This window comes from Leuresthes tenuis, unplaced genomic scaffold (genome assembly GCF_036924035.1).
Source record: "Leuresthes tenuis unplaced genomic scaffold, fLeuTen1.0.hap1 SCAF_2, whole genome shotgun sequence".
Taxonomy (NCBI): domain Eukaryota; kingdom Metazoa; phylum Chordata; class Actinopteri; order Atheriniformes; family Atherinopsidae; genus Leuresthes; species Leuresthes tenuis.
Window position 1 is genome coordinate 3,097,235 of NW_027325356.1, and position 25,347 is coordinate 3,122,581.

Genomic DNA, 25,347 nt, shown 5'->3' on the forward strand with positions numbered 1-25,347 from the left:
CACGGAGTGAATAAACTGTGCTGCAGGGGGGCGTGTGGATGAAGTGGGCCCAGTAGAGTGCCTGTGTAGAAATCCCTCCGTTAGCTCTCCTATAGCTGCAAGTAGCCACATAACAGCAGCTATGAGCTAACAGAGCTATAGCACACGTTCATTCATTCATTCTTCTTAAAGTATTGGTGAAATAAAGACAGATAATGCCTTATTTAGAGGCTGCATCCTCTAAGCCCCGTTCACTCCGTTATATGGATCTCCAGTTATCTAAATATCTTCTGAAGGACGCCGACTTTCACCAAACTGTTCTCGGTCAGTAGATGAACGTATTTCAAGCCAGAAATAAGGTTTTAAAATACCGGAGTTCCCCTTTAAGGCCTTAAAGTCAAATGATGGGATTTTAGACGTTTTAAGACTTTTTAATACCCCGCACACACATTTCCCCCCAAAACAGGAAGGAATCAGCTTGAAGCACTTCCTTACCTTCTCGTGGTGAGACTCCTCGATCAGCTTCTTAGTGTGATCCAGTTCTCTGATCAGAGCATTCTGAGGAGAGACAGGAATTAGCCGGTGCACTGAAAACACTGACTGAGCTCCTTACTGTAAAACCACGGGACAGTAATAACGAATACCTCAGCTTCCCTTCCTCATTCCCCAGCACAGTGCCTTCGGAAAATGTTGCTAAAAAACTTTGCTAATCACCTTATCCTCCAGAGCAGACATCCTCTCTTTGAGGTGAAGCTGCAGCCTCTCGTTGGACTCTGACAGGAGCTTATCCACAGTCTCAGACAGGCGCCTGTTGTGCTCTTCGTTCATCTTCTCTCGCTGCCGAGCCTTCAGAAACAAAAACACAACATTTAAATTCCCCGCTCGTGTCCGGGCTGCAGGACAGCTGTGATGAGCAGGTACCGGTCAAGCTCACCCTCAGCAGTTCTTGGTTCTTCTCCTCCAGCTGGGCCTCCAGCTGCCTCAGCCTCTCCTCCACGTTGCCATGACGTTCCTCTGCCTGGAAACGGAGGACAATCATCAAAACTTCCAGCTTTTCTGCGTGAGCATATTATTTTGAGTTGGTACTTTTAATCCTCTGGGAAGTGATAAAACGGCAAAGCTTTGATCTCCCCTGTGCTTCATCATCCATCCTAAAGAAGGATCTTCTTAAGTAAAAGGCCAGAATAAGCTTTGCCAAGTCCTTCAAAAGGATGGAATCACCCAGACACACAGTGCTGTGCAAAAGCCTGCAACAACTCCTCATTTATGCATTTCCTGGAAAACAGGAAACAGCTGCAGAGATTCACTGAAACATGAATATAAATCCAGAATCTGAGGCAAAAACAGAGTTTTTTATCAGTTCTCAGCAGCTTTAAGGTGAATCTCTGCTCTGAGCTCCTTTATTCTCCAACACAGCCTGAACCCTCTGAGACAAGCTTTCTGTCATTTCTTTAAGGAGTCTTCAGGAATAGTTCTCCAGGCTTCTTGAAGGACATCCCAAAGCTCTTCTTTGGATGTGGGCTGCCTTTTGTTCCGTTCTCTGTCAGATGATCCCACACTGCTTCAATAATGTTGAGGTCCGGGCTCTGGGGAGGATTCATCCCTCCATAAGACCTGTTGCCACTGATTTTCAGTCCACTTCTTGTGTCATTTGGCACAGCTCAGCCTTTTCTCCCTGTTTCCCTTCCTTAAGAACGGCTTCTTGACAGCCACCCTTCCATGGAGACCATTTCTGATGAGGCTTGGGCCAACAGTAGATGGATCAGCTGAAGGTCCAGATGCATCTCTCAGGTCCTGTCAGGTCACAGCTGGATTTTTTCCTCTTTCTTAAGGACATCACTTTCAGATCCTGTTCATCTGCTGGAGATAGTTTTTTAGGCCTGACACTTCTTCTTTTGTCCTCCACTTGTCCAGTTTCCTCAAATGTTTTAAGGACACACTGCACACCATGCTGAGATATGCCAAGTTTTCAGCTAATAGCTCTTTGGGAATCACCTTGTTGCTGCAGAAATCCTATTTTCTGTCTGTCAAACTGTGTTTTCTTTGCTGTTTTTCATAGATGCAGCTAAAGAAATGGGAACAAATGATGTGTCTTTGTGACAAAGTGCCTAAAGATCCAGTTTAAAATGGCTTCTTTGCTAAGTTGTCTGTTCTGTGTCGACACAACACTGGTTCATCCCTTGAGTTAGGAGCCTTTTTTCTGCCTGAATGCTTCATAGGTCAGAGTTAAGTGGCTTAACAAAGAAAAAACACATTCCTCTGAAAAAGCTCAGGTACAAGGACCGAAAATGAGTGAAAAAGCAGAAAATGTCCAAAGAAAAACTGTGAAAGAGCTTCAGAAAGCTGCAGAACTATTGATCAGGACACTTTAAAGGTTACAGGAAAGTCTGGCTGCTGGGAAGGAAAACCTGAAGAAATGGGAGGTGGTTCTGAACTTTTGCACAGCGCTGTCCCATCAAGCCAGAAACATGCAACAGCTTCGTTACAAAGACAAAAGCAAAGCGTCATGACCCACAAACACTTGCACAGACAGCAGTGAATGCTTCCCGTGATGTAGATTCATCCCAGGGACAGCTTTTACGGTTCGTGGATTAGAGGCTAATCCTGCATTTTCTTGGGTTTACAGAAAAATATGACCTGTGTGTAACCTGCATATTAGCTGGTGTCAGGCTGGTAAAACCTTTTATTTTTAACTTTTTCCTCTCCAGAACTTCCTGTTTGCATTATTCACCAAAGAGAAGAGTTTTCTGTGCTTGAGTTTGAACAGCAGAGCGGTACCAGCGTGGAGCAGAGCAGCACATGAAGCACAAACACACCTGCGGACACCAGCCAGACTTCAGCGTTTCACAGAGTCCGACACTGCGCTTAACCAGGAACACAAATGTTTAAAGCTTCAGGACATGTCCCAATCTGAACTGCAAATGTAAACTGGTTAAGCTCAGTAAAAGGGCGAAAACCGAACTTCCCTGCATCCCGGATGTGTTTAAGCAGTGTTTGTAAAGCTGATCTACCTTCTTCAGCGTCTCAGAGCCACACAGAACACACTAAAGGTTTGACATGGAGGTGGTGGAGGCAGCGTGAAGACCACAAACAGCATGAGAAAAACAGAAAGACGTGAGAAGGAGGAGAGGTCCGTTTAATGCGAGCAAGAGCACGACTCAAATCTGTGGCTGAGGGGAGAAGATGGATGGAAACTGATGATTAAACACTTTCACAGCTGAAGACAGAGCGGGGACTCATGCTGATCTCATGGAGGAATACAAAAAAGAATCTAAAAAATGCACAAGTGAGCTGGTGATGAGCTCCAGGTTTATCCAAGAAGAAGAGGGGAGAAGGATGGGGAGTTTTTACACCTCTAAGCTATCTGTATGCGTCTGCCATGTTGTGTGAGAAGTCTGAGGCTTCACCACCAACCACAGAGGAAATGAGCCCGAAGTCATTAAAAACGCATGAAGGAAAAAGCTTCGGTGGGGAGTCAAAAACAGCCGTGAGAGGGTCGTAAAACGGAGGAATTAATCTGAACATTTATAAAAAAAAACAAGGAAAAACAACTGAAAACTGTTACCTGCAGTGTGGTTATTTTTTTCAAGCAATATAAATCGAACTTAGAGGTGAATTAAACATATAATTCTGGTAACAATGAATAATCAACTGAATATTCGGGGTGATTTTCGTGCTTAAAAGGCTGAAAAAGGATCTTTTTGAGCTCAATTTCCTCTGATCTTTAATGGAAAAAAGCTGCATCAGGTGAGCAATCTGGTTGTTTATGCCCATAGGACCTTTTAAAATTTAAAATCACTACATTTTGGTTCAATTCTCTGAAGAAATAGATAAAAAAAAAACTAAAATTTACAAACAAAAACTTTTGGTTCAATTCTCTGAAGAAATAGATTAAAAAAACTAAAATTTACAAACAAAAACTAACATTTACAAAAAAAACTTTTGGTTCAATTCTCTGAAGAAATAGATAAAAAAAACTAAAATTTACTAACAAAAACTTTTGGTTCAATTCTCTGAATAAATAGATAAAAAAAACTAAAATTTACAAAAAAAAACAACTAAAATTTACAACAAAAAAAACTAAAATTTATAAACAAAAACTTTTGGTTCAATTCTCTGAAGAAATAGATTAAAAAAACTAAAATTTACAAACAAAAACTTTTGGTTCAATTCTCTGAAGAAATAGATAAAAAAAACTAAAATTTACAAAAAAAAAACCCTAAAATTTACAAAAAAAACCCCTAAAATTTACAAACAAAAACTTTTGGTTCAATTCTCTGAAGAAATAGATTAAAAAAAACAAAAACTTTGCTTCAGATGCAACTTACTTCCCAATAAAGTCCAAGGAAACAGACTGAGATGAAAGGTGGAATTAAAAAGCTGGGAGCCAGACTCGATACTAATAAGGTGCTGAGTTTTAAGGCTGAGCTGCAGCAAGTGTCCAAGACAAAGACTCAAACTATAAATGGAAAAACACACACAGGAGCCATATTTCTATAAATAGATCCTGTGGATATTTAGAGGAAAAGAAACAATGGCTTCCTCTGCAGCCTCTGCCAGGAGTGTTGCACTTCTTTAACTCTGAGGGCATCATCTCAGCTCGGACCAGAGTTTGAGGCTAAGCAGCATTACGTCAGTATTTTGGACAGGTGCTCGTACCTTTGTGAGGGCGGCGACCCTCTGGGCTAACTCGGCCTCCACCTCAGGCAGGGTCTCCGCCTTGCGGATGGTCTGCTGCAGCTTCTGCTCAGCCAGTTCCAGCTTCTCCTGGAGCTGCCGGTTTCTTTCCTCAGTCTGCAACAAACAAAACAAAGCAAACATTCATCAGCAGACACGTAGACGGCTCATCTGTCCTGTGTCCCGGCCTCAGTCAGCTCCACAAGGTACAAAGAGAGGAAGAAACTCAGACTGAAGGGCAGGGATAGAGAGGGGAAGACAAAGGGAGACAGGGTGAGGAGATGCGTAAGGGTGGGGTGGGCAGGAAGTGAAGAAGAGAGCATTGAAACTGACACAAAGGCAGACAAAACCCATGAGAAAAGAGGAGAAAGACATCTCCATCTCCAGTGAGCACAAGCAAAGAAACAAGCCAGTGTCTTCCAGGCTTTCCATTCAGGTCCTGCTGCGCCAGCCAGAGTCTGAATACAGCAAGAATTCATGAGCAGCCGTCTGAAAACTGCCGTGGAGCTCTGCAGGCGGTCGCTGCTGGCAGCCATGTCTGAGACCCAGAAAGCACTGGATGTGTGCACACACTAAAGAAAGGTAAACACCAAACTCATGCCACATACTTGTCTGAAGAGGGACTCCTTATTGGCCACTTCGTTCTCCAGCTTGTCGTTCAGGTCATGGACGGAGGTGGCCTCCCGCTGAGCTGCGAGGTACCGCTTCTCCAGGGTGGTGATCCTCTCCTCCATATCTTCCTTCTGAGCCATGGACTGAACACACAAACACCTGAATCACTTTCCTGTGGTCTGACCCGTCCTCTGGTCAAACATGCTCAGATTATCACTCTTTTTCATTTAAAAGAGTTGACTGATGTACAGCAGAATAACTTCGGGGCAAACGGACCTCTCTCAGGTCTCTCTGAAGCCGTGTGTTCATGTCTTCAGACTTAATGAGGTCTTTCCGGGCCGTGTCCAGGTCCTCCTCCAGCTCATTGATGCGTGAAACCATAGAGGCCATGCGCTCCTTCATCTGGCCCAAATCGGCCGTCTGACGGTCCACCACCTCCTGGAGTTCACCAACCTTCCCGAACCCGGGCCCAGACTCCTCCTCCAGGCTCAGAGAGCCGTCTGACGACCGCTGCGAGGAAGCAACATGCATGTGTTACGGTATCACTCACTGACTGGGGGGGGGGGGGGGTGAAGGGATGGAGGGAGAGAGGGAGGATGAAGGGATGGAGGGAGAGAGGGAGGGATGGATGGATGGATGAGGAGGGAGGGAGGGAGGGAGGGAGGGAGGGAGGGATGGAAAGATGGATGGAGGGAGAGAGGATGAAGGGAGGGATGGAGAGAGGGAGGGATGGATGAAGGGATGGAGGGAGAGAGGGAGGGATGGATGGAGAGAGGGAGGGAGGGAGGGAGGGAGGGAGGGAGGGAGGGAGGGAGGGAGGGATGGAGGGAGGGATGGATGGATGGGAGGGATGGATGGAGAGAGGGAGGGATGGAGGGAGGGAAGGATGGATGGATGAAGGGAGGGATGGATGGATGGCTGGAGAGAGGGAGGGATGGATGAAGGGATGGAGGGAGAGAGGGAGGGAGGGAAGGATGGATGGATGGATGGATGAAGGGAGGGAGGATGAAGGGAGGGATGGATGGATGGGAGGGATGGATGGAGAGAGGGAGGGAGGGAGGGAGGGATGGAGGGAGGGAAGGATGGATGGATGAAGGGAGGGATGGATGGAGAGAGGGAGGGAGGGAGGGAGGGAGGGATGGATGAAGGGAGGGATGGATGAAGGGATGGAGGGAGAGAGGGAGGGAGGGAAGGATGGATGGATGGATGGATGAAGGGAGGGAGGATGAAGGGAGGGATGGATGAAGGGAGGGAGGATGAAGGGAGGGATGGATGGATGGATGGAGGGAGGGAGGTAGCTCTCCTGCAGTTGCAACAGCAGCTATGAGCTAACAGCAGCTATGAGCTAACAGAGCTATAGCACACGTTCATTCATTCATTCTTCTTAAAGTATTGGTGAAATAAAGACAGATAATGCCTTATTTAGAGGCTGCATCCTCTAAGCCCCGTTCTCTCCGTTATATGGATCTCCAGTTATCTAAATATCTTCCGAACTGTTCTCTGTGAGTACATAAATGTATTTCATGCCAGAAAGAAGGTTTAAAAATACCGGAGTTCCCCTTTAGCATTAAATCAGATTAAATAAAAACTATAGATTATATGGCATCTCTTCTGAATTTAAAGTCGTTGGCATCAAACAAACTGAAGATATTCGTCACACATCAACCTGTTGCCTCTTGCTTCTCTTCTTCGTGCCTTTAACACACGGAGCATCCTCACCTTGCCATTTGTGCTGGGCGTGTTCTCAGAGTTGTGGTTGACCTCGCTGGTTCCATCTGCCAGGCCTCTCTTCTGGCTGCTCTGCTCCCTGAGGTAAGCCAGCTGCAGGAAACACCAGACCGAGTCATTCCTTCACCTGTTGATGACCATCCTAACATCCTAACATCTGCTTTGCTGCCATCTAAAACCAGCACAGTGCATGCATCTGTGCACATCTGTGCAGAAGAAGCAAAGCTCCAGGGGTTTTCAGATGAAACCAGAGTGGTGGGCTTTCTGTTTGTGCTGATGTGTGAGTCTGAGGCTGAATCCAGCGAACAAAAGAGGACTCGAGTATCGAGTGCAGTGGCAGGAAGCACAGAGGAAATCTGGGACAAATCTCAGACGTCCTCTGGGCCTTTAGTCAATCTTAATCCCACTCAACACACAGAGGAGCCTTGAGTCTGCCTCCATTTGAATCGCTTTTTATTATATTCAAAGAAAGAGTGAAGAAAGCCGGTGTCGTGACACAGGAAGTAAAAGGAGCCCGTCAAGATTAGACTGATTAACATGCACACAACTCGATTCTTCTGCTCGGGGTCCATATAGTGCAAAGTCCAGCCCCAGCACTGCCTTCACCAGGGATGTCAAACTCCGGTCCTCGAGGGCCGCTGTCCTGCAGGTTTTAGATGCTTCCCTGCTTCACCTGAATCAGATCAATGCCTCATTAGCAGACTTGTGCAGAACTTAATCTTCCGAAGAGATCCATTTAATCTGAATCAGGTGTGTTGAAGCATCTAAAACCTGCAGGACAGCGGCCCTCCAGGACCGGACTTTGACATATGTGGTCTTCCCACTCTGATCTGCTGCTCTGAAAGATTTCGGTGTCAGTGTTTCATGCTGCGTTTGCTTACCTCTTTGTGTGAGATGGTGAGCTGTTCCTCCAGCACGCTGCATCGCTCCAAAGCCACACGAAGTCTTTCTCTTACCTTAAAAACACGACAGATATAAACAAACCTCCAGCCACATCTTCACAACACCAATAATCTGTAGGTCAGATGTTAACAGGCGCAAACCTGCTTCAAAAAGCCAAAAACACACTAAGTTGTACCTTCTCGTCGAGGGCTTTGTGGTGTTCAAAAAGTGACTTAAGAGCTTTGAGGACCTCCACTTCGCTGGAGACGCCGGCCGGAGACTGGGCCTGCCTCTTCACCACGGTCATCCTCAGACTGCGCTCGTGGCGAGAAACCAAACACTCCAGGTGCTCCAGCAGAAGCTGGGCAGAAAAGCAGAAAACGCTCAACTAAAAACACGCGGGGAGAACTCACACAGCGACATTTTCTACCCTGAAAAAATCCTGTTAATCAGCATCTGTCGTGTGATCTGTGGTCTGCGGCTGATGATTAAGCAGGTTGACGATGCTTCGGATTATCAGGCAGAAACTGACTTGTCGGCCTGTGTTTTGACAACCAGCTCCACTGGAAACAGACAGGAATTTGCCAGGTATTCTACTAACCCGTGTGTTGTTCCTCTCCGCTTTCAGCTCTGCGATCTCCTCCTCCTTCTCCAGAAGGTGCTCCCGGCACATGTTCACCTCCTTTGTTAGCGCAGCAAACTCCTGAAACACAAATGGACGGTAACGTGTACCCGTTACTTGCTCGCCGTCTTTGTGGCGGCACAGTGGTTAAAATCTACTAAAACCATCTGAGGACTGTTCATAGGCTGCAAACAGAGGTGCAATCATACCCCCCCCTTTGATGTGACCCCCTGTTACACAGATAATGGATTACAGCACAATATTTTTGCCATCTTTATGTGGTCATAGTAACACAATCTGGTCAAATCTCACTAAATGTCACCTCGTGGACATAATTAAAGGGGAACTCCGGTATTTTTAAACCTTATTTCTGGCATGAAATACGTTCATCTACTCACAGAGAACAGTTTGGTGAAAGTCGGCGTCCTTCAGAAGATATTTAGATAACTGGAGATCCATATAACGGAGTGAACGGGGCTTAGAGGATGCAGCCTCTAAATAAGGCATTATCTGTCTTTATTTCACCAATACTTTAAGAAGAATGAATGAATGAACGTGTGCTATAGCTCTGTTAGCTCATAGCTGCTGTGTTGTTGTTATTGGCGGCTATCGGGGGGCTTATAGAGGGCTTTCTACACACTCATCTACTGGGATGACATCATCAACACGCACCGCTGCAGCACAGCTCATTCACTAAGAACGTCCATCGTACTCAAAGTCGTCGTCAAAATCTGATAAATATCCTGCCATGTTGCACAAAACTATCAGCAGCAAACTCTGTGTGAAGTTAGCCGACTGTCACAGAGCACGGAGTGAATAAACTGTGCTGCAGGGGGCGTGTGGATGAAGTGGTCCCAGTAGAGTGCCTGTGTAGAAATCCCTCCGTTAGCTCTCCTTTAGCTGCAAGTAGCCACATAACAGCAGCTATGAGCTAACAGAGCTATAGCACACGTTCATTCATTCATTCTTCTTAAAGTATTGGTGAAATAAAGACAGATAATGCCTTATTTAGAGGCTGCATCCTCTAAGCCCCGTTCACTCCGTTATATGGATCTCCAGTTATCTAGATGATTCAATAAACGCCGACTTTCACCAAACTGTTCTCGGTGAGCAGATGAACGTATTTCAAGCCAGAAATAAGGTCCAGGTTTAAAAATACCGGAGCTGCCCTTTAATCACTTCCATGGTAAACCTCAGAAACTAGTTCAAACATCATCTTCCTTTGTGTAGTTACAGTTAACGCAATGAGCCCAAAGCGAATAACTGCATTTTCATGTGTTTCCGTGCTGTTAAGGACCAGGTCACGTTCACATCAGAAGCAACAGAACCGGAGAGGACGACCGCCCACTGTCGATAATAAGCCTAAACCTTCTGTCTAAAACCCATAGACTAACGCAGCTGGACACCTCCATACCTGTGGGAAGCTGCAGAATACATCACCTCTGTGTGAGGCTTACGTTACTCACATATTCTTCAGGTTTTCATCAAATAAATGCACTCACATACTGCTTTTAGGGATTACATGCATGGCCGGACCCTTAAAGAATGTGCCATCCTGATTTTTTGCCCTGTAGCATAAGCACAGTGAGTGGGGAGGTATTTTTGCTATTTCTGAGGGTGTGTGTGTGTGCTGGGGGGGGGGCAGAGAGGAGTAAAGAGCTGCTGGAACTGATCGTTCTTCTTCTCTGTCACTACCGCAGTTATTCTCCCTTTCCTCCCATTCAGCCTCTGAGCTCTTCCAGCACTTGGCAAAGACTCTGCTGCACTGGAGGAGAAAGCAGGACTTTGCTATTGGCTCCAAATAAGATCTCCACTCTCTGTTAGCCAATGGGAGGCCTTAAGAGGAAGGCACAGGGGTAATTACAGAGTTGCTTACTTCCTACATTCCAGAGCAAATCCTGAAGTTTAGTTGTAGAGCAACTTTGAGATGTAGCCATGTTTCTACCCTTTGCAACCGTCCTTTTTCAGCTTCTTCAGTCATTTTTTAGAGTTATGTGTATGTGGCAATTCTCAGGCTTTATAGATCAGAATCATCTGGTGCTCAAGTTACATAAATACAACCACGGATATCACATGATCCTGTGTTATTTTCCATTTAACGGAAAAAAAAGAAGCCAGAATGCAGAAAAAGTGCGTGAAAAACTAAGTGAACCCCTAATGCTTCCACAAGAATTATGAGGGTAAGTAGCAGCCAGGAGCTGCTGATCAATGCTCTGATTAACTGATCCTCAGTCAGTGTGAGCAGCTCTATAAAAGCAGAAGTTCTGTCAGTTTAACACGATGCCAAGGAGGAAAGACATCAGAAATTATCTCAGAGAAGCAGCTGTTGCTGCCCATCAGTCTGGGAAGGGTTATAAGGCCATTTCCAGACTATCTGGAGTCCATCATTCTACAGAGAGAAAGATTATTCACAAGTGGAAAACATTCAGGACAGCTGTCAATCTTCCCAGGAGTGGACGTCCCAGCAAGTTCACCCCAAGGTGAAGAAGCCCAGAGCTACATCTCAGACTCTACAGGCCTCAGTTAGCATGTTAAAGGTTAAAGGTCACCCCAAGGTGAAGAAGCCCAGAGCTACATCTCAGACTCTACAGGCCTCAGTTAGCATGTTAAAGGTTAAAGGTCACCCCAAGGTGAAAAAGCCCAGAGCTACATCTCAGACTCTACAGGCCTCAGTTAGCATGTTAAAGGTTAAAGGTCATGACAGCACAGTTAGAAAAAGACTGAACAAGGGCGGCTTGTTTGGAAGGGCTGCAGGAGAAAGCCTCTTCTCTCTAAAAAGAACATGGCAGCACAGCTTAGGTTTGCAAAGCTGCATCTGAACAAAGCACAAGACTTCTGGAACAATGTCCTTTGGACAGACCAGAGCAAAGTGGAGCTGTTTGGTCCTAATGCACAGCAGCACGTTTGGAGGAAACCAAACACAGCATATCAGCACAAACACCTCATACCAGCTGTCAAGCACGGTGGTGGAGGGCTGATGATCTGGGCTGGTTCTGCAGCCACAGGACCTGGGCACCTTGCAGTCATTGAGTCCACCATGAACTCCTCTGGATACCAAAGTATTCTAGAGTCAAATGTGAGGCCATCTGTCCCACAGCTAAAGCTGGGCTGAAACTGGCTCATCAACAGGACAAAGATCCCAAACACAGCAGCAGATCTACAGCAGAATGTGTGAAAAAGAGAAGAATCAAGGTGTTGCAATGGTCCAGTCAGAGTCCAGACCTCAGCCTGACTGAAATGCTGTGGTGGGACCTTAAGAGAGCTGTGCAGAAACCAATGCTGCAAACCTCAATGAGCTGAAGCAGCGCTGGAGAGAAGAGGGCCGAGATTCCTCCAGAACCATGAGAGAGACTGATAACGTCCCACAGGAAACCATCACTGCAGCTCACTGCTGCTGAAGCTGCTGGATCAGGGGTTCACTTAGTTTTACACTCACTGCTACTGTGTTTTGTCTCAGTTTTTTTAACATGTCATGTATTGTTCTTCGGTTGAGGTCATATTAACCTCATTTTAAGATCTGGCGAGGACCAGGTGAGTTTTATGAGTTTTCATGCAGAGTTACGGCAGAAGCACCAATAAGACGTCACTGAGCTTCAATGTGCTTCAGTGGGTCCACATGATGAGATTAACTGGATTACAGCTACAGTTGGGTTCTGCTCCTTATTTGAGGGTAATTATCCTTGGATATATGGCGGTGAATGAATGGAATCACTGGCACAAAGCAGGTCATACCCCGGTACCATAGGTGGCGCTGTCCCCATTTCAGCTATCGCTAATAGAGCCACTTCCTGTTGACGTCTTCACCACCAACAACAACAAACTCAGGCATTCAGAAAGATGGCGAACGCAGAGCGAGATGAAGCTGCGTCCCTCTCCATCTGTGATGAGCTGGTTATGGCACAGACGATGCACAACGGCGCCTTCTCCATCGCCTTGTTTCTTTCTTTCTGACGACAACAACAGGAATATCGTCTCCTTCCACTTCCGGGTGAAAAAATCTGGAGCATGAGCAGAACGCTCGATGCGATCCACTGTCGTCTACGTGCACGTTCAGTGCACGTTTTGATCGAGTTATCTCAGGCTCTTAATTCGATCCGATCCGATTTTAGTCAGATTAAGGCGTCTACATGTCTAATTTAGCCATTAATCCGATCCGATGGCGCTCATGTAACCGACTGCTAAAAGAAAATGTAAAAGTAGGCAAATAAAAGTCGTTCTGAAACAGCTCAGAAACAAACAGTCCTTTTATTGTCTTTGCAGGTACTTAATTGGCTACATTTCAAATAGTTAATGCACCCTTAGATGGACGGTGAACTCGCACACACACACAAATCCAGCTATGGGCACAGAGGCCTGATCCCACATCCTCCTGCAGCTAAACTGGTGCACGGCTCAGTGAGTGAGTGTCAATGAGTTAGATGCTGGTTAGAAGGACTGAGCTGCTCTGTAAGCCTTAGAACAGAGGAGTGGATTAAAGGGGGAGGGGGGCATGAATATGTGTGCCAACCTATTAAAGGAACAGTGCACCAAAACAGAGAAGAACACTCAAAAAGCTGCTCCAGCACTCGACACAACAGTGGAGAGAAAAATATGTGAACACGAGACTTCTGTGATTGAATAATGTCTCGAGAAAACAATTATGACTTTAGTCATGTCGCATTTTTCAGTGACTCTAGTTTTGTTTTAATGAAGCACGTCGACTGCTCGGGGAAAAGCCTGCAGAAAAAGCTTTATGTGGTCATACCGAAATGTAAAGATCTAAATAGAAAGCCGCTGCTATATATATATATATATATATATATATATATATATATATATATATACATATATACATATATATACACAGCATGTGGGAAATGACGGCATGCTCCATGAAGCTCAATGTCATTCCCTGACAATGTTAAATAATCATTTATAGCATGCCTGACATTCCTCTGGACTTCTTTCTATTCTTACAACAGAAACCACTGAAATCTTGAGCTAATTTTAAAAGCTTCATAACACTAATTCATAGGATTTGTGGATTGTACGACTTGGCAACATATCGCAGCGTGACAACTGCAGAACAGGCCCGTGAATAAGCTCTTCATCTCTCCGACTCGGTGCCACCGACCATCCACGTTGCGTTTGGAACCGAGATGGGAACCAGCAGGCCTCCCACCTCCTGCATAACGACTTTAGCCGTTCTTAAAAGCTTAAAGCGTGTGCTGAAATCTGACACTGTGCGCAGAGCATCTGTTCAGCCCACAGGAGGACTCACCATCAAAAACTAATTAAGACACCACAATGGCTCTTATTCAGAGCTGCTTCGCCCGCTGCCCACAACAGACTGACAGTCTGGGAGAACGTTTATTTAATTATCTCTTTTCTGTGCTGCAAAACGCTGGATCATAACTGGAATGACAGGTTCCTAACTTATTAAGAAGTTGGAACAGAAACGGCAGAAACAACCTGTAGTCTCAACACGAGATGAAGGAGGCTGAATGTCGATGATTCTGAATTAAATCCTTTCCATAACTCAGTGTTTCCACCTTCTACGCTGTGAACGAAAGCCAATAAATTCACATGCTTTGGAAAATCTGTCATGTCAAGAATACGCTTCATCAGCATTATTATAATGTTAATAACTGCAAATCTTTCAATAAAGATCTGTAAGATTGTAGGTGGATCAACTCTAGATTTTTCATAAGATGATGAAATGAAGAAACTCTTCCCGAACAATCATTAAACGCCCTTTTTATCTGCTAACATCTGGCTTCAGTGTGCATTCAGGCCCACATTCAGCGATCCAGCTGCAGCTCTGGGGATCCGTCGGTGGGAACAGGACAACTCGGTGTACAAGCTTATTTTCACAGAGCTCGCTGCACTCAGACGATTCATTTCTCTCACTGAGATGCTAAAAGTGACAGCGACAACAGAGACGAGACCGGATTTTCAACCCTTCAAGCTGTCGTAGTTACAGACTTGTAACCATCCTAGTTTTAAAGACATAATAATAATATCAACAAGGCAAGGACAATTATTAGATTGTAAAGATACTTAGACTTAATTTATGGCCCAACCCTAGCACACACCCAAAATACAATAGAAACATTCACACCACCGATGGTCCAGATGTGCCTGATGGCTTCATGTAAAAGCTCCTCATAGAAATGTACCTACATCGACCTTAAAGGGGAACTCCGGTATTTTTAAACCTTATTTCTGGCATGAAATACGTTCATCTACTCACCGAGAACAGTTTGGTGAAAGTCGGCGTCCTTCGGAAGATATTTAGATAACTGGAGATCCATATAACGGAGAGAACGGGGCTTAGAGGATGCAGCCTCTAAATAAGGCATTATCTGTCTTTATTTCACCAATACTTTAAGAAGAATGAATGAATGAACGTGTGCTATAGCTCTGTTAGCTCATAGCTGCTGTGTTGTTGTTATTGGTGGCTATCGGGGGGCTTATAGAGGGTTTTCACTCCGGTAAGAACGTCCATCTTACTCAAAGTCGACGTTCACATCCTCAAAAATCTGATAAATATCCTGCCATGTTGCACAAAACTATCAGCAGCAAACTCTGTGTGAAGTTAGCCGACTGTCACAGAGCACGGAGTGAATAAACTGTGCTGCAGGGGGCGTGTGGATGAAGTGGTCCCAGTAGAGTGCCTGTGTAGAAATCCCTCCGTTAGCTCTCCTTTAGCTGCAAGTAGCCACATAACAGCAGCTCTGAGCTAACAGAGCTATGAGCTAACAGAGCAATAGCACACGTTCATTCATTCATTCTTCTTAAAGTATTGGTGAAATAAAGACAGATAATGCCTTATTTAGAGGCTGCATCCTCTAAGCCCCGTTCACTCCGTTATATGGATCTCCAGTTATCTAAATATCTTCCGAAGGACGCCGACTTTCACCAAACTGTTCTCAGTGAGTAGATGAACGGATTTCATGCCAGAAATAAGGTCCAGGTTTAAAAATACCGGAGTTCCCAGCTTCTTCTCAGACTATGTGGAGGTATCTGAATGGGATGCAGCCGACCCTGAGAACTGCACGTCTTCACTCGAGATGATAAAATGCTGCCAAACCACCAGGAAAGTCCTGTACTGTCGACTCTGAATGGTCAAACTACGACCAGCGCTACAGTGGAGCATCTCATTTGAGCCCAGGAACTACAAGGAACCAGCCTCCTGTGAGGATGTGGGAGGAAGTTTAAGTTCTGCCTCAAAGCTCGTTGGTAAATTGTGGTTAATAACATCAACCTTTTTCTTATGAACCGCTTCCTGCTGCTGTCTGAAAACAAAGAAACATGTACAGGGAGTAGGAGAGAGACACAGATGCGTGTGGATTATCTGGTAAAGACAGAGCAAAGCAATTGGCCTTCGGACCCAACTGAACAAAGAGGTGCAGCCCCGTCTCTCTGGTCCTGTGTCCGTTTCCTTTCAAGCTACTAATTCAGCTCACATTTGGCAAAAGGCAACACTTGCCCTCTGTCACTTTCATGTCACTGTGTGGAACAAGTTGGCCTTTGTCTCGCTGTTACCACAGCGCACTTTCAATTCAGGCCATTGTGCCACTGACCAGAATACAGAGTCTGGTCACTGCAGTCAGCCGGTCCCTTCGTAACAGGAAGCAAAAGAATGAAAACCAACTGTGAAGCAGGATTTTGCCTTTTCTAAATGCCAGTTCTCACACAGCACTGAGGCCGGCCGCTTTCACTTCTTCTTACCGGCTTTAAGTACGACAGTTTCAGGCCAGACGGAGAACAGGAAACATCCCATAGTTAAGCTGCTATAGGCCCAGCCTGCTGGGGGAGCTCATCTGTCACACCTTTCCTCACTTTGCTCTCTTTTCCCTCTGTTTAATTTCTCAAATGATTTTATGTCCATGTGACATTACTGTGGTTATTAACTTGTGTTTCCCTGTTCCAGCAGGTATCCTTTGAATGGTGTTATGGTGTTTTTCCCCCCTCTTTTCCCTCTTTTCTGTCTTCTCAAACCCCAGCTGGTCCAGGCGGATGGACCCTTCCTGGTTCTGGTTCTGCCAGAGGTTTCTTCCCGAGTCTGGTTCTGCCAGAGGTTTCTTCCCGAGTCTGGTTCTGCCAGAGGTTTCTTCCCGAGTCTGGTTCTGCCAGAGGTTTCTTCCCGAGTCTGGTTCTGCCAGAGGTTTCTTCCCGAGTCTGGTTCTGCCAGATGTTTCTTCCCGAGTCTGGTTCTGCCAGAGGTTTCTTCCTGGTTCTGCCAGAGGTTTCTTCCTGGTTCTGGTTCTGCCAGAAGTTTCTTCCCGGTTCTGGTTCTGCCAGAGGTTTCTTCCTGAGTCTGGTTCTGCCAGAGGTTTCTTCCTGGTTCTGGTTCTGCCAGAAGTTTCTTCCCGGTTCTGGTTCTGCCAGAGGTTTCTTCCTGAGTCTGGTTCTGCCAGAGGTTTCTTCCTGGTTCTGGTTCTGCCAGAGGTTTCTTCCTGTTAAAGGGAGTCGTTCCTTTCCACAGTCCCTCAGGCTCAGGACGGGAGATTGGACTGAAGACAAGTTTCGGTCCAATCTGTTGGTTTCCTTAGCTCGGATATTATTTTTGAATTGGCTCCATATGAATTAATTTGATTATGATTACAATGAATTGAATTCCAATTGGCTTGAATTGGACTTTATTATTTAAGTGCCTTTCGATGACAATTGTTGTAATCTGGCGCTTTATAAATAAAATTTAATTGAATTCTCCCTGGAGCTTCTCAACTAACGAACAAACGTCTTTGATGGTGTTGTGTGGTCTCGTAATTACGTTTTGTAGGTTTGGAAGTTTCGTCTTTTATATTCTGTTTCTCAACAATGAATTAGTGGAGAACAGCAACAGTCTGGTGGGCTGCTGCCAGTCTGCAAGAAGGATGGAAAATTGTGAAATAAACAACACAAAGCACGTAACCGACCATAACCGCTTTCTTTTTTAACCGTTACTGCAGTCACAGACAAACACAAAGCAGAGATGTCCACTTCAAACTAAACTATTGCAACACCGAAGCACAGAAACTGCCTTCACCACCTGATCTTAGAGAGGCAGAGAGACAGCAGAACTGGTGGCAATGGGTTACACACAGAATATATGCACCAGAAAAGCAAAAAAAGCTGCATTTACACCACAAAACAGGGCACCACTGGAGCTGCAAAGAGCTGCTGACGTGTGAGCAAGCTGGTCTGGAATGTTTGTGCATTCCTGTCGGAGGGTACTCACCAGGAGGGAGGGAACCAGGCGGAAAGCTGTGCCTCCCCTTTACCTACCGCTGGGTCTTAGAGACACCAATTTTATTCCTCTTACGGCTGCAAGGAGTGCGTCTCAAATCAATTAGCATGTTCTTTTAAGGTTCTTTTGTCCCTCAGCTTTATCTAAACCTGTAAACTGAACACACAGGCAGGTTAGAGGCTGTTATCTAAGTATCCAGGGTAAATAAATGTGGACGCATGCCACCTTTTTTCTCCAATAAAGAAGGAAAACAAGGAGCCGGACGACTGGGCCAACAGACAGCCACAACATGCTGTAAATCAGCTTTCTGGAAGAGGTTACTGATATTAATAATTAATAATAAGAAGCTCCTTTCCCCCCCAAACGTTCAGCTTTATCACTTAAAAGCATAAAAGCCCATCTTCTCCAGTCCTATAGATTAGGCTATAAAACAACTGACAGCACACCTGTCCGAGCTTTCTGATAATTCCCTGTCAGAATGTTTTATTCCCACCACCTGAGCCCAAAAAACATCGCTTTTTGGTGGAATTTATGGTCAGACAGCAGCTCCTCCTCTGGTTCAGACACTCACGGCACCGAGAAGATGTAGACGTGGAAACACTGAGCCCAAATAACCAGAAAGATCAGTTTAAACAGCTACCAACTATACTTAGAGCTGTGAATGCAAGCGAGAAGCCAGTAAGAAAACCCTAAACTCTGCGAGATAAGTCACAAAAGGAGGGGAGAAAGACACCTTCCTTCTGTGGCAGCGCTGCAACTACCAGCATTAATATTTCATTACAACAATACCTTTGGTAATGGCAAAGAATTCAGAGTTTCGTGTCATGGTTGACATGAGAAGGTTACTCGGCTGTCGCTTGGCATCAGTCTCACACAACTTTAGGACAGTTTTAATGTCTGTAAAACGTTTCCTAAACACTGAAGCCGCAGTGAAAGATGCACTGCTGTGGACATGAGGTCAAGATGATCGCATACAAAGGTTCTAGTTGTAGATTTTCTGCTAAGAACTGCTTTTAAGGTACCATGGGCACCGTGCCAGAGCCTGAGATGGGAAGCAGCTGCAGCCAAATGAACCACACAGCTGGTGTGAAGTCAGCCTGAGCCGCTGTTGTAAAAAGACTCCTTAACAAGTCCACAACAAATCCATGTCAACAGAGGTGGTGAGATTCCCCATAATCAGCCAGTAGGTGTGTGTGGATCCAGGCTCCGGATCAGAATAACTGTTATCTGAAGGCACATCAGTGCCAGCTTGAAGGGAATGTGTGAAAAGGCCGAAACATTAAACATCAAATGCGGTAAATCTGCATCAACTCGGGCATTTCAGTCTCTAAAATGACTTTACACACCTCTGCAAAGTAATGAGTCACTTACGCTGCAACATACAGTATCAGTTGGAAGTTAGGACACGCCTAAGCATAAATATTTAATACGCCTGCGTGTTCGAACTGGTACAGAACACGTGGGAGTAAAAGTGTTCGTCACGAGGTTGGAGTCTAAAGCAGAGACAGATAGAACAACGTAAAGTGGGACTTATTTTCCATCATTTCCACACATTAAAGCAGGAATCAGCCTCTTGTGCTGTGAGCAAATGTTACAAAGCCTGGAAGTCCAAACCAATATGAAACTTACTCCCCATAAACACGTTTATTTCTATTTGAAAGCCTCAGTTTGGAAACTAAATTCTGCCTTCTTCCCTTTCATATCCAAACAGATATCATGAAAAAAACAACCCACTTAAAATAAAACCGAATAAAAACCATCAAATCCATCAATGCAGTTCAAGTTCATCTCTAAAACCTGTTTAAAACAGCTGGAATCACATTGTTGCTACACTTTTTGGCTACACTAACAGTGTGGTGAGAAATGGGACATTTGGACATTTCTGGTTGCAATTAAAATGGTGACGGCAGTGAAAAGGCAGGTCGGCGGGTCCCGCCCCAACGCTGATGTCATGCGTCATGTCCTGATATCGCATTGTCATGAAAACGTGTGCATGAAGCTGCTGCTTTACCACTGATGAAGCCTTTAATGTCAGGTATAACATGTCTGAGAAGCGCTTTAGACACAGAAAAGTCATGTGGTTAGAATGAAAAACTGTGTCATTCCCTTATCTTTCTACCCTCTGTTCACTTTCAACACTTTTCTGGTTCCTTAAACATGGTTTCAGCTGGTTAAAAAAGCCGATTTAACCCCATCCCACAGCTGGTAGAACCAGGTTTAGTCTCAGGGCTTTGGAGGCTGGGAAATACAACTAAAGGCCTGAAACTGTGACCACATGAAGGCTGCGTTGGACCACGATTTCTGATAAGCAACGAAGACGTCAGCCTCTCACAGAGAGGAGCAAAGTCCACAGGTTGTTCCCATCAGCGTCAGATCCAGACACTGTCTGGGAAGAAAAAGCGAGCTGTGCCCACTGCTGTAGCCCCGAGAGCAGGACCCAAAGTGAGATAAGAACCAGAGACTACTGCAGAGTAATCTGAGGCAGAACTGAATGCTGCTCAACTATTTCTGCACCAGAAAAAAAGAAAAAAAGAGTGTGGCTTATGTGAACAGATGTGCCCCGAAACCATTAACATCTGGACGTCGTTCCGTTCCAGAAACACACACCTGCAGGCCTGATAGACGACAGCTTTACAACAGCAAAAGCACATATTCAAACAGGAACAAAGAGGCTCACAGGCAAATTCATCAAATAAAACGAGCCGTTCAGACGAGGACGTGGACAAAAAGGTTTATATTCACTGATAGAAATGATGCAAATGATGGACTTTGCCTTTAAGTTTGCAGAAAATACACATTTATTATCATTTTGTCTTTAAAATGAGACGCTCGGGGCACGTCAGGCTTGAACATATGCTGCCTGAGGTCTGAAAGGGTTAAAGATGTACTTGTGATTAAAAACATTTTAACTGCAAACCCTTTCTAAAAATATCTTCTCTTTATCTGCCCTCCTGCTTAAAAGCAACGCTTTGAAGACGAGTCTGGAATAACCTACACATGCAGCTGATTGTGAGATGGCCCTCCGTCGACAGGATTAAAGCCTTAATATCTTTAGCTTTTTAGCCCGAATAAATCCTCGATTCATTGTCTCAAAAATCTTTCCAAGGTTCAGCAGATTTCTACGTCTGACTGGATGACAACTAACCTTTTTCTTATCTTTTTATGCTTTATAGACAAAGGCTAGAAAATTCCTCACTGTGGAGTTAATAATCAGAAAGTTGAGATCTTTTCTCTGGGAGGAAAACCCGCCATTTTCTCGATAAAGAAACAACTCATCTGTCTGTTAAACACAGGGCTGTGAGCGCTCGTCACTCCTCTTCCTTATTTAGTAAAAATCCAAGATGCACGCTCAAACAAAACTGCAGCGATGCCTCACAGGTGACCAGACTTCTGCTGTCCTTTGCATAATTAACAGGTGGAACCCGAAGCCTTCGTTTCAAACATAAAACCCGAGTAATTAATACAACAAAGACCTGCGAGACCAGGACAAAGCCAGGGTCAGGAGTTCCTTCACATCATGTTGGAGCTATCGCAAGCTAATTACTCTGAAGAGTTTATTGCATTTTAATTGGATGCAAAACAGTTGAAGAAGAAAAAATAAGCCCTGTTCTGATATTTAGAGACCAACTGAGGGCTTGTTTAAGTGTTCTTTCAGGAAGAAAAGTGCCTTTTACCCCTTCAGATAGGCTCACTTTTACTCAAAAGTGACACTGACGTGTTGGACTCACACGGATCGAAGAAGTCTGCGTCACTTTCCTTTCAGGCGGGTTAGTTTTGTTCCTCGTGTAATTTAATTTCACACCAGGAGCGCTTGTTTTGTCTACCTGACTGTACAAGACGCAGCCTGTAGCTGCTAACAGGAAAAGGCAGGGTTTTTTCAACCCTGACGGATCGCTTCGGAATCGCAATGAAATGAAACCTGAACCCATCCCGAATATCAACATTATAAAAGGTGTTTAAACTAATACAAAATGCTGGAACACGCTGGTTTAAGGCTATCAGGTAACGCTCCGTCTCGAGCTTGTTTTTGGGGGGTGGCTCATGAAAAGCGACCCTCTGACTCACCTGTGGTAAAGCGGTGTTCAGCTGCCTCTGCAGCGAGTCCCTTTCGTGGCTCACTTCATGCAGTTTGCCCTGAGTCAGACCCAGATTCTCCTGAGTCTCTCTCAGAGTCTCCAGAAGACGATCCCTCTCCTCCAGCATGGACACCATCAATGACTCGAAGTGACCCTCGGAGTCCGACTGCAGCGGGGAGCCGGAGCCTCGGCGGCCGCTGCCGCCTCCCCCGCCGGGCCCTTCGGCCTCGCTGATGGTGGGCATCACCTCGCACATCATCTGCCGCCATAGCAACCACGATGGAGCAGGAGTTTGTGAAAAAAAGAAATAAGAGAATGATGAGGAAAGAAGGTGAAAAGCTGTTGCAGTCTGAACAGAAACAAGATTTCATTGCAACTTCATGTCTTCTGCAATTCTCAACAAAACCATTTAGAAAATATCCTCGACGATTTTTATTTAATTTCCTTTGAGAGTTCAGTATCTCGAATGCTCCCCACACACCAGAAGACTTAGAAAAGACTTAGAAAAGACTCTGAAAAGACTCTGAAAAGACTCTGAAAGACTATCAGCTCACATCTAAAGACGTTTAGAGTTTTTAGTCCCAGACGAGCCTCAGACTAAAGAGTAAAGACTCTTTTAGGGTCACTATTTACAAGACTACAACTAGATTTTTAGATTTTTTCCCATCATGCTCAGCAGAAGTTTTACAAACATGGAGGAGAAGCAGCTTTTAGCTGCAGCTGCTCTGGTCTGTGCAGTGGTTTGTAGTGAAAAACCCAACAAAAAGAGGAGAAAACGCCACAGAATATGACACAGACAGTCCATTTTCAGCTGCTGGTCGCTCGTTCTTCTTCATCCGCCGACATGTTTGTTATTGACTGTCTGCTTTCCTGTTTCTGATGCTGTCAGAGCTCATCTATTGGCTGTTGATGGTGTTAAGTCACTGCGACCTGATAATATTAAACATGTTTGATATGATCCAAAGACTGAGGAGAGACTGGAATGAAACGCGGTCGCAGGCTGCAGATTAACACCTTAAACTTAACGAGTCTCGGCGCGCTCCTGTCATCTCAATCGTTAAGTTTTGCAGTGGCGTAACACAATCAACAACCAATAGATAATAGTGTAAATAGTGACCCTACAAGATGCCCAGTGTTTGTAAAATCTTTAGTCTGAGGCTAGTCTGGGACTAAAAACCCTAAACACTCGTCTTTAGATGTGAGCTGATAGTCTTTCAGAGTCTTTTCGAAGTCTTCTGGTGTGTGGGTGAGATCCCTCTGGTCTTTTTTATCCGTTCCCTTCCTCAGAATCCACCCTGACCGACACCAGAAAAGGTCAAATCTAGCAGCCTGAAAAACATAATTACATTTAAAGAAAGAACTACGCAAACAGTAAAGAAATAGGAGGCCTAAGACAGCTCCGTTAGTTTAAAAACTGGCCCGTTGCTCGTGTTTTAAACACAATCTCAGTCTTCACAGATTTGAGATAAGGCAGGCAGCAAGTGATTTAATCAACGTGACCTACACAGAGAAAACAGAGGGAAATCATCCACTTACTGATTGTTATTTGTCATTCAACTACTTTGGGACAGAAGTTAACCATCACAAGCTTTGTTTAGACAAGAAAAACGAGACATAAATGTGAAATCTGGGGTGTCTTGAGCTCACTGAACGATGCTGCATCGAACTGTTGGGAAGGAAGATCTCAGGAAATAAAGCCGAGGGACTTGCATCCTGCAGACAGGCCTCCAGACAAAAAGCCAAGAGTCATGTGAGCTGGATTTAACATACCTACACGGAGCAACTTACAAATTAGAACAAGTAGAGTAAGAGCTCTGTGGCAGGCAGAGCTCTGCCTTCAGCACATTCTTTACAAAGCCCGAGGTGCCAAAACCCATTTCCTTTAAGAAGCCACTGTGTTCGGTTCAGTGCACCAACAGGACCGCGTTCACGAGCTGGATCATACTAGTTTCATGCTAATTAACCAGACAAAACCAGACCTGGTCATTCTTAATCATCTGCATGTTTCAGAGGATAAACACTGTTCCTGGTAGAATGAGCCAAACTTAACCTAATTTAGCAGAAGCAAAACACTGAAGCAACGCTTCATATTGAGGTCAGGCCACTCAGGATCAGGAATGAGGGGGAGGGTCGTTCAGCATCAGAGGTAGTGACAGATGGCAGAGACGTGCAATACGTCAAAAACTAAAGATATGGATGTTAAACCCTTGAGAATACTCCTTAAAATCTCTGAACTCCTCACAGCGGGGGAACAATGTTGGAGCATTTCTTTACTGAGATTAAACGGTTGACAGCTGCTCTGCGTGTCCCTCAATTAACATGAACTGTTCACATTACATCTAAAAGTGTAAAATTAGATATATTTTAAACTCAGACGAGTGTGAAGTAAATATTACACTTTAATCATGAAGCATCCTGAGCCAAAAGTGGATGAAAAGTCCAGAATTACCCACTGAGAGGAGGTGACAACACAGCTGGAATAAGGCTATACAGTGTAATATAAGCCTCCTCACCTTTGAAATACAGCGTTATTCCAGATTCCTCTGTAATTCCCCGTTATGAAGATGAATAAAAGCAAAGTCCAGGTACTCCAACTGTGAGTCACAGCCTTTATGAAGCTTCACAAATATCCAAACTCATTCAGAAGCCGGGATGCGTCAAGGCTGTGAAAGGGAACCCTTGGTTTTTTCTTTTTCTTTTATGAAAAAAAAAGGTTTTGAAAATATTTCTCTTTAAGGCCTCAAACCCACAAAGTTGAGCAGGGGGCAGTATTCCAAGTTTGGCCGGCTAACTAAACGTTAGCATGCTAGCAGTAAGTGAGCTGGTGACTCGATGATTGCATACCTGGATTTGGAAGTAAAGTGTCTATTTTTGCACATCAAAACAAACGGCCGCAGCAGTACATAAAGTTCAACTCGACGAAAATAACATTTCATAACTAACAGTCATGTAGTGATACAGTTTAGTGACGTGGAAACTGCAGCCTTGCTAGCTAATTTAAAACAGAAATCTTTGGCTTGGAGTCAGTTTAAAGTCGTCAGCTAGCCAACGTTAGCTACTAGCCTGCTAGGTAGCTAATGATCCCTAGTTTGGTGTACTAACTCACTCAATCTTAATATTTATTTGATATAAAAGTACATATTATGATACAATATGTGATAACAATGTGTTTTGAAGTATCTAAAATATTATTGTCCTGAAATAGGTCTTCAAAGCTCTGCTAAAATAATTAATCTATCAAGTAACGTTAGCGCCTCGGCTAACGTTAGCTTCCCGTCGATGCAGTGGAGTCGCGTCACCACATCACGGTACCGCTCCGCTCGGAAACTTCCAGCTGAAAACTGAACGTCAGCGACGTTTTAAATCCGTTTGGAGAATCCAAAGTGCAATTAAAAACTTAAATCCCCTTCCTTTCGGTCAGAGTTACAGGTGTTTCTCTTGGTATTTCCACCTAAAAGTCCGTGAGTCCGGGTCCTTCCCCGTCGCCTCTGCCTGCCAGCCTCGGCAGTCGGGACAGCCAATGGTGGCTCTCTGTCAGGAGCTCTCGCCTTGCAGTC

At 44.8% G+C, this 25,347-nt stretch overlaps 1 protein-coding gene across 14 annotated transcripts in view; it reads right to left on the bottom strand.

The window, feature by feature from the left end:
- The window catches only part of ppfia1 (PTPRF interacting protein alpha 1), a 53,859-nt gene that overhangs the window by 28,434 nt on the left and 78 nt on the right, over positions 1-25,347 (bottom strand). For 10 of the 14 annotated variants that reach the window (XM_072379810.1, XM_072379809.1, XM_072379814.1 and 7 more), the window contains exons 1-13: positions 24,304-25,347; positions 21,780-22,049; positions 8,480-8,581; positions 8,075-8,239; positions 7,878-7,952; positions 6,988-7,089; positions 5,545-5,778; positions 5,265-5,411; positions 4,639-4,773; positions 2,991-3,023; positions 914-997; positions 694-825; positions 475-537 (exon numbers count right to left, since the gene is read on the bottom strand). The exon at positions 24,304-25,347 is cut by the window's right edge. In XM_072379810.1, the coding sequence (XP_072235911.1) occupies positions 475-537; positions 694-825; positions 914-997; positions 2,991-3,023; positions 4,639-4,773; positions 5,265-5,411; positions 5,545-5,778; positions 6,988-7,089; positions 7,878-7,952; positions 8,075-8,239; positions 8,480-8,581; positions 21,780-22,049 (1,542 nt within the window). In that variant the 5' untranslated portion in view covers positions 24,304-25,347. The remainder of the gene's footprint in view (positions 1-474; positions 538-693; positions 826-913; positions 998-2,990; positions 3,024-4,638; positions 4,774-5,264; positions 5,412-5,544; positions 5,779-6,987; positions 7,090-7,877; positions 7,953-8,074; positions 8,240-8,479; positions 8,582-21,779; positions 22,050-24,303) is intronic. The other 4 variants (XM_072379822.1, XM_072379821.1, XM_072379819.1 and 1 more) reach the window with 1 other exon arrangement.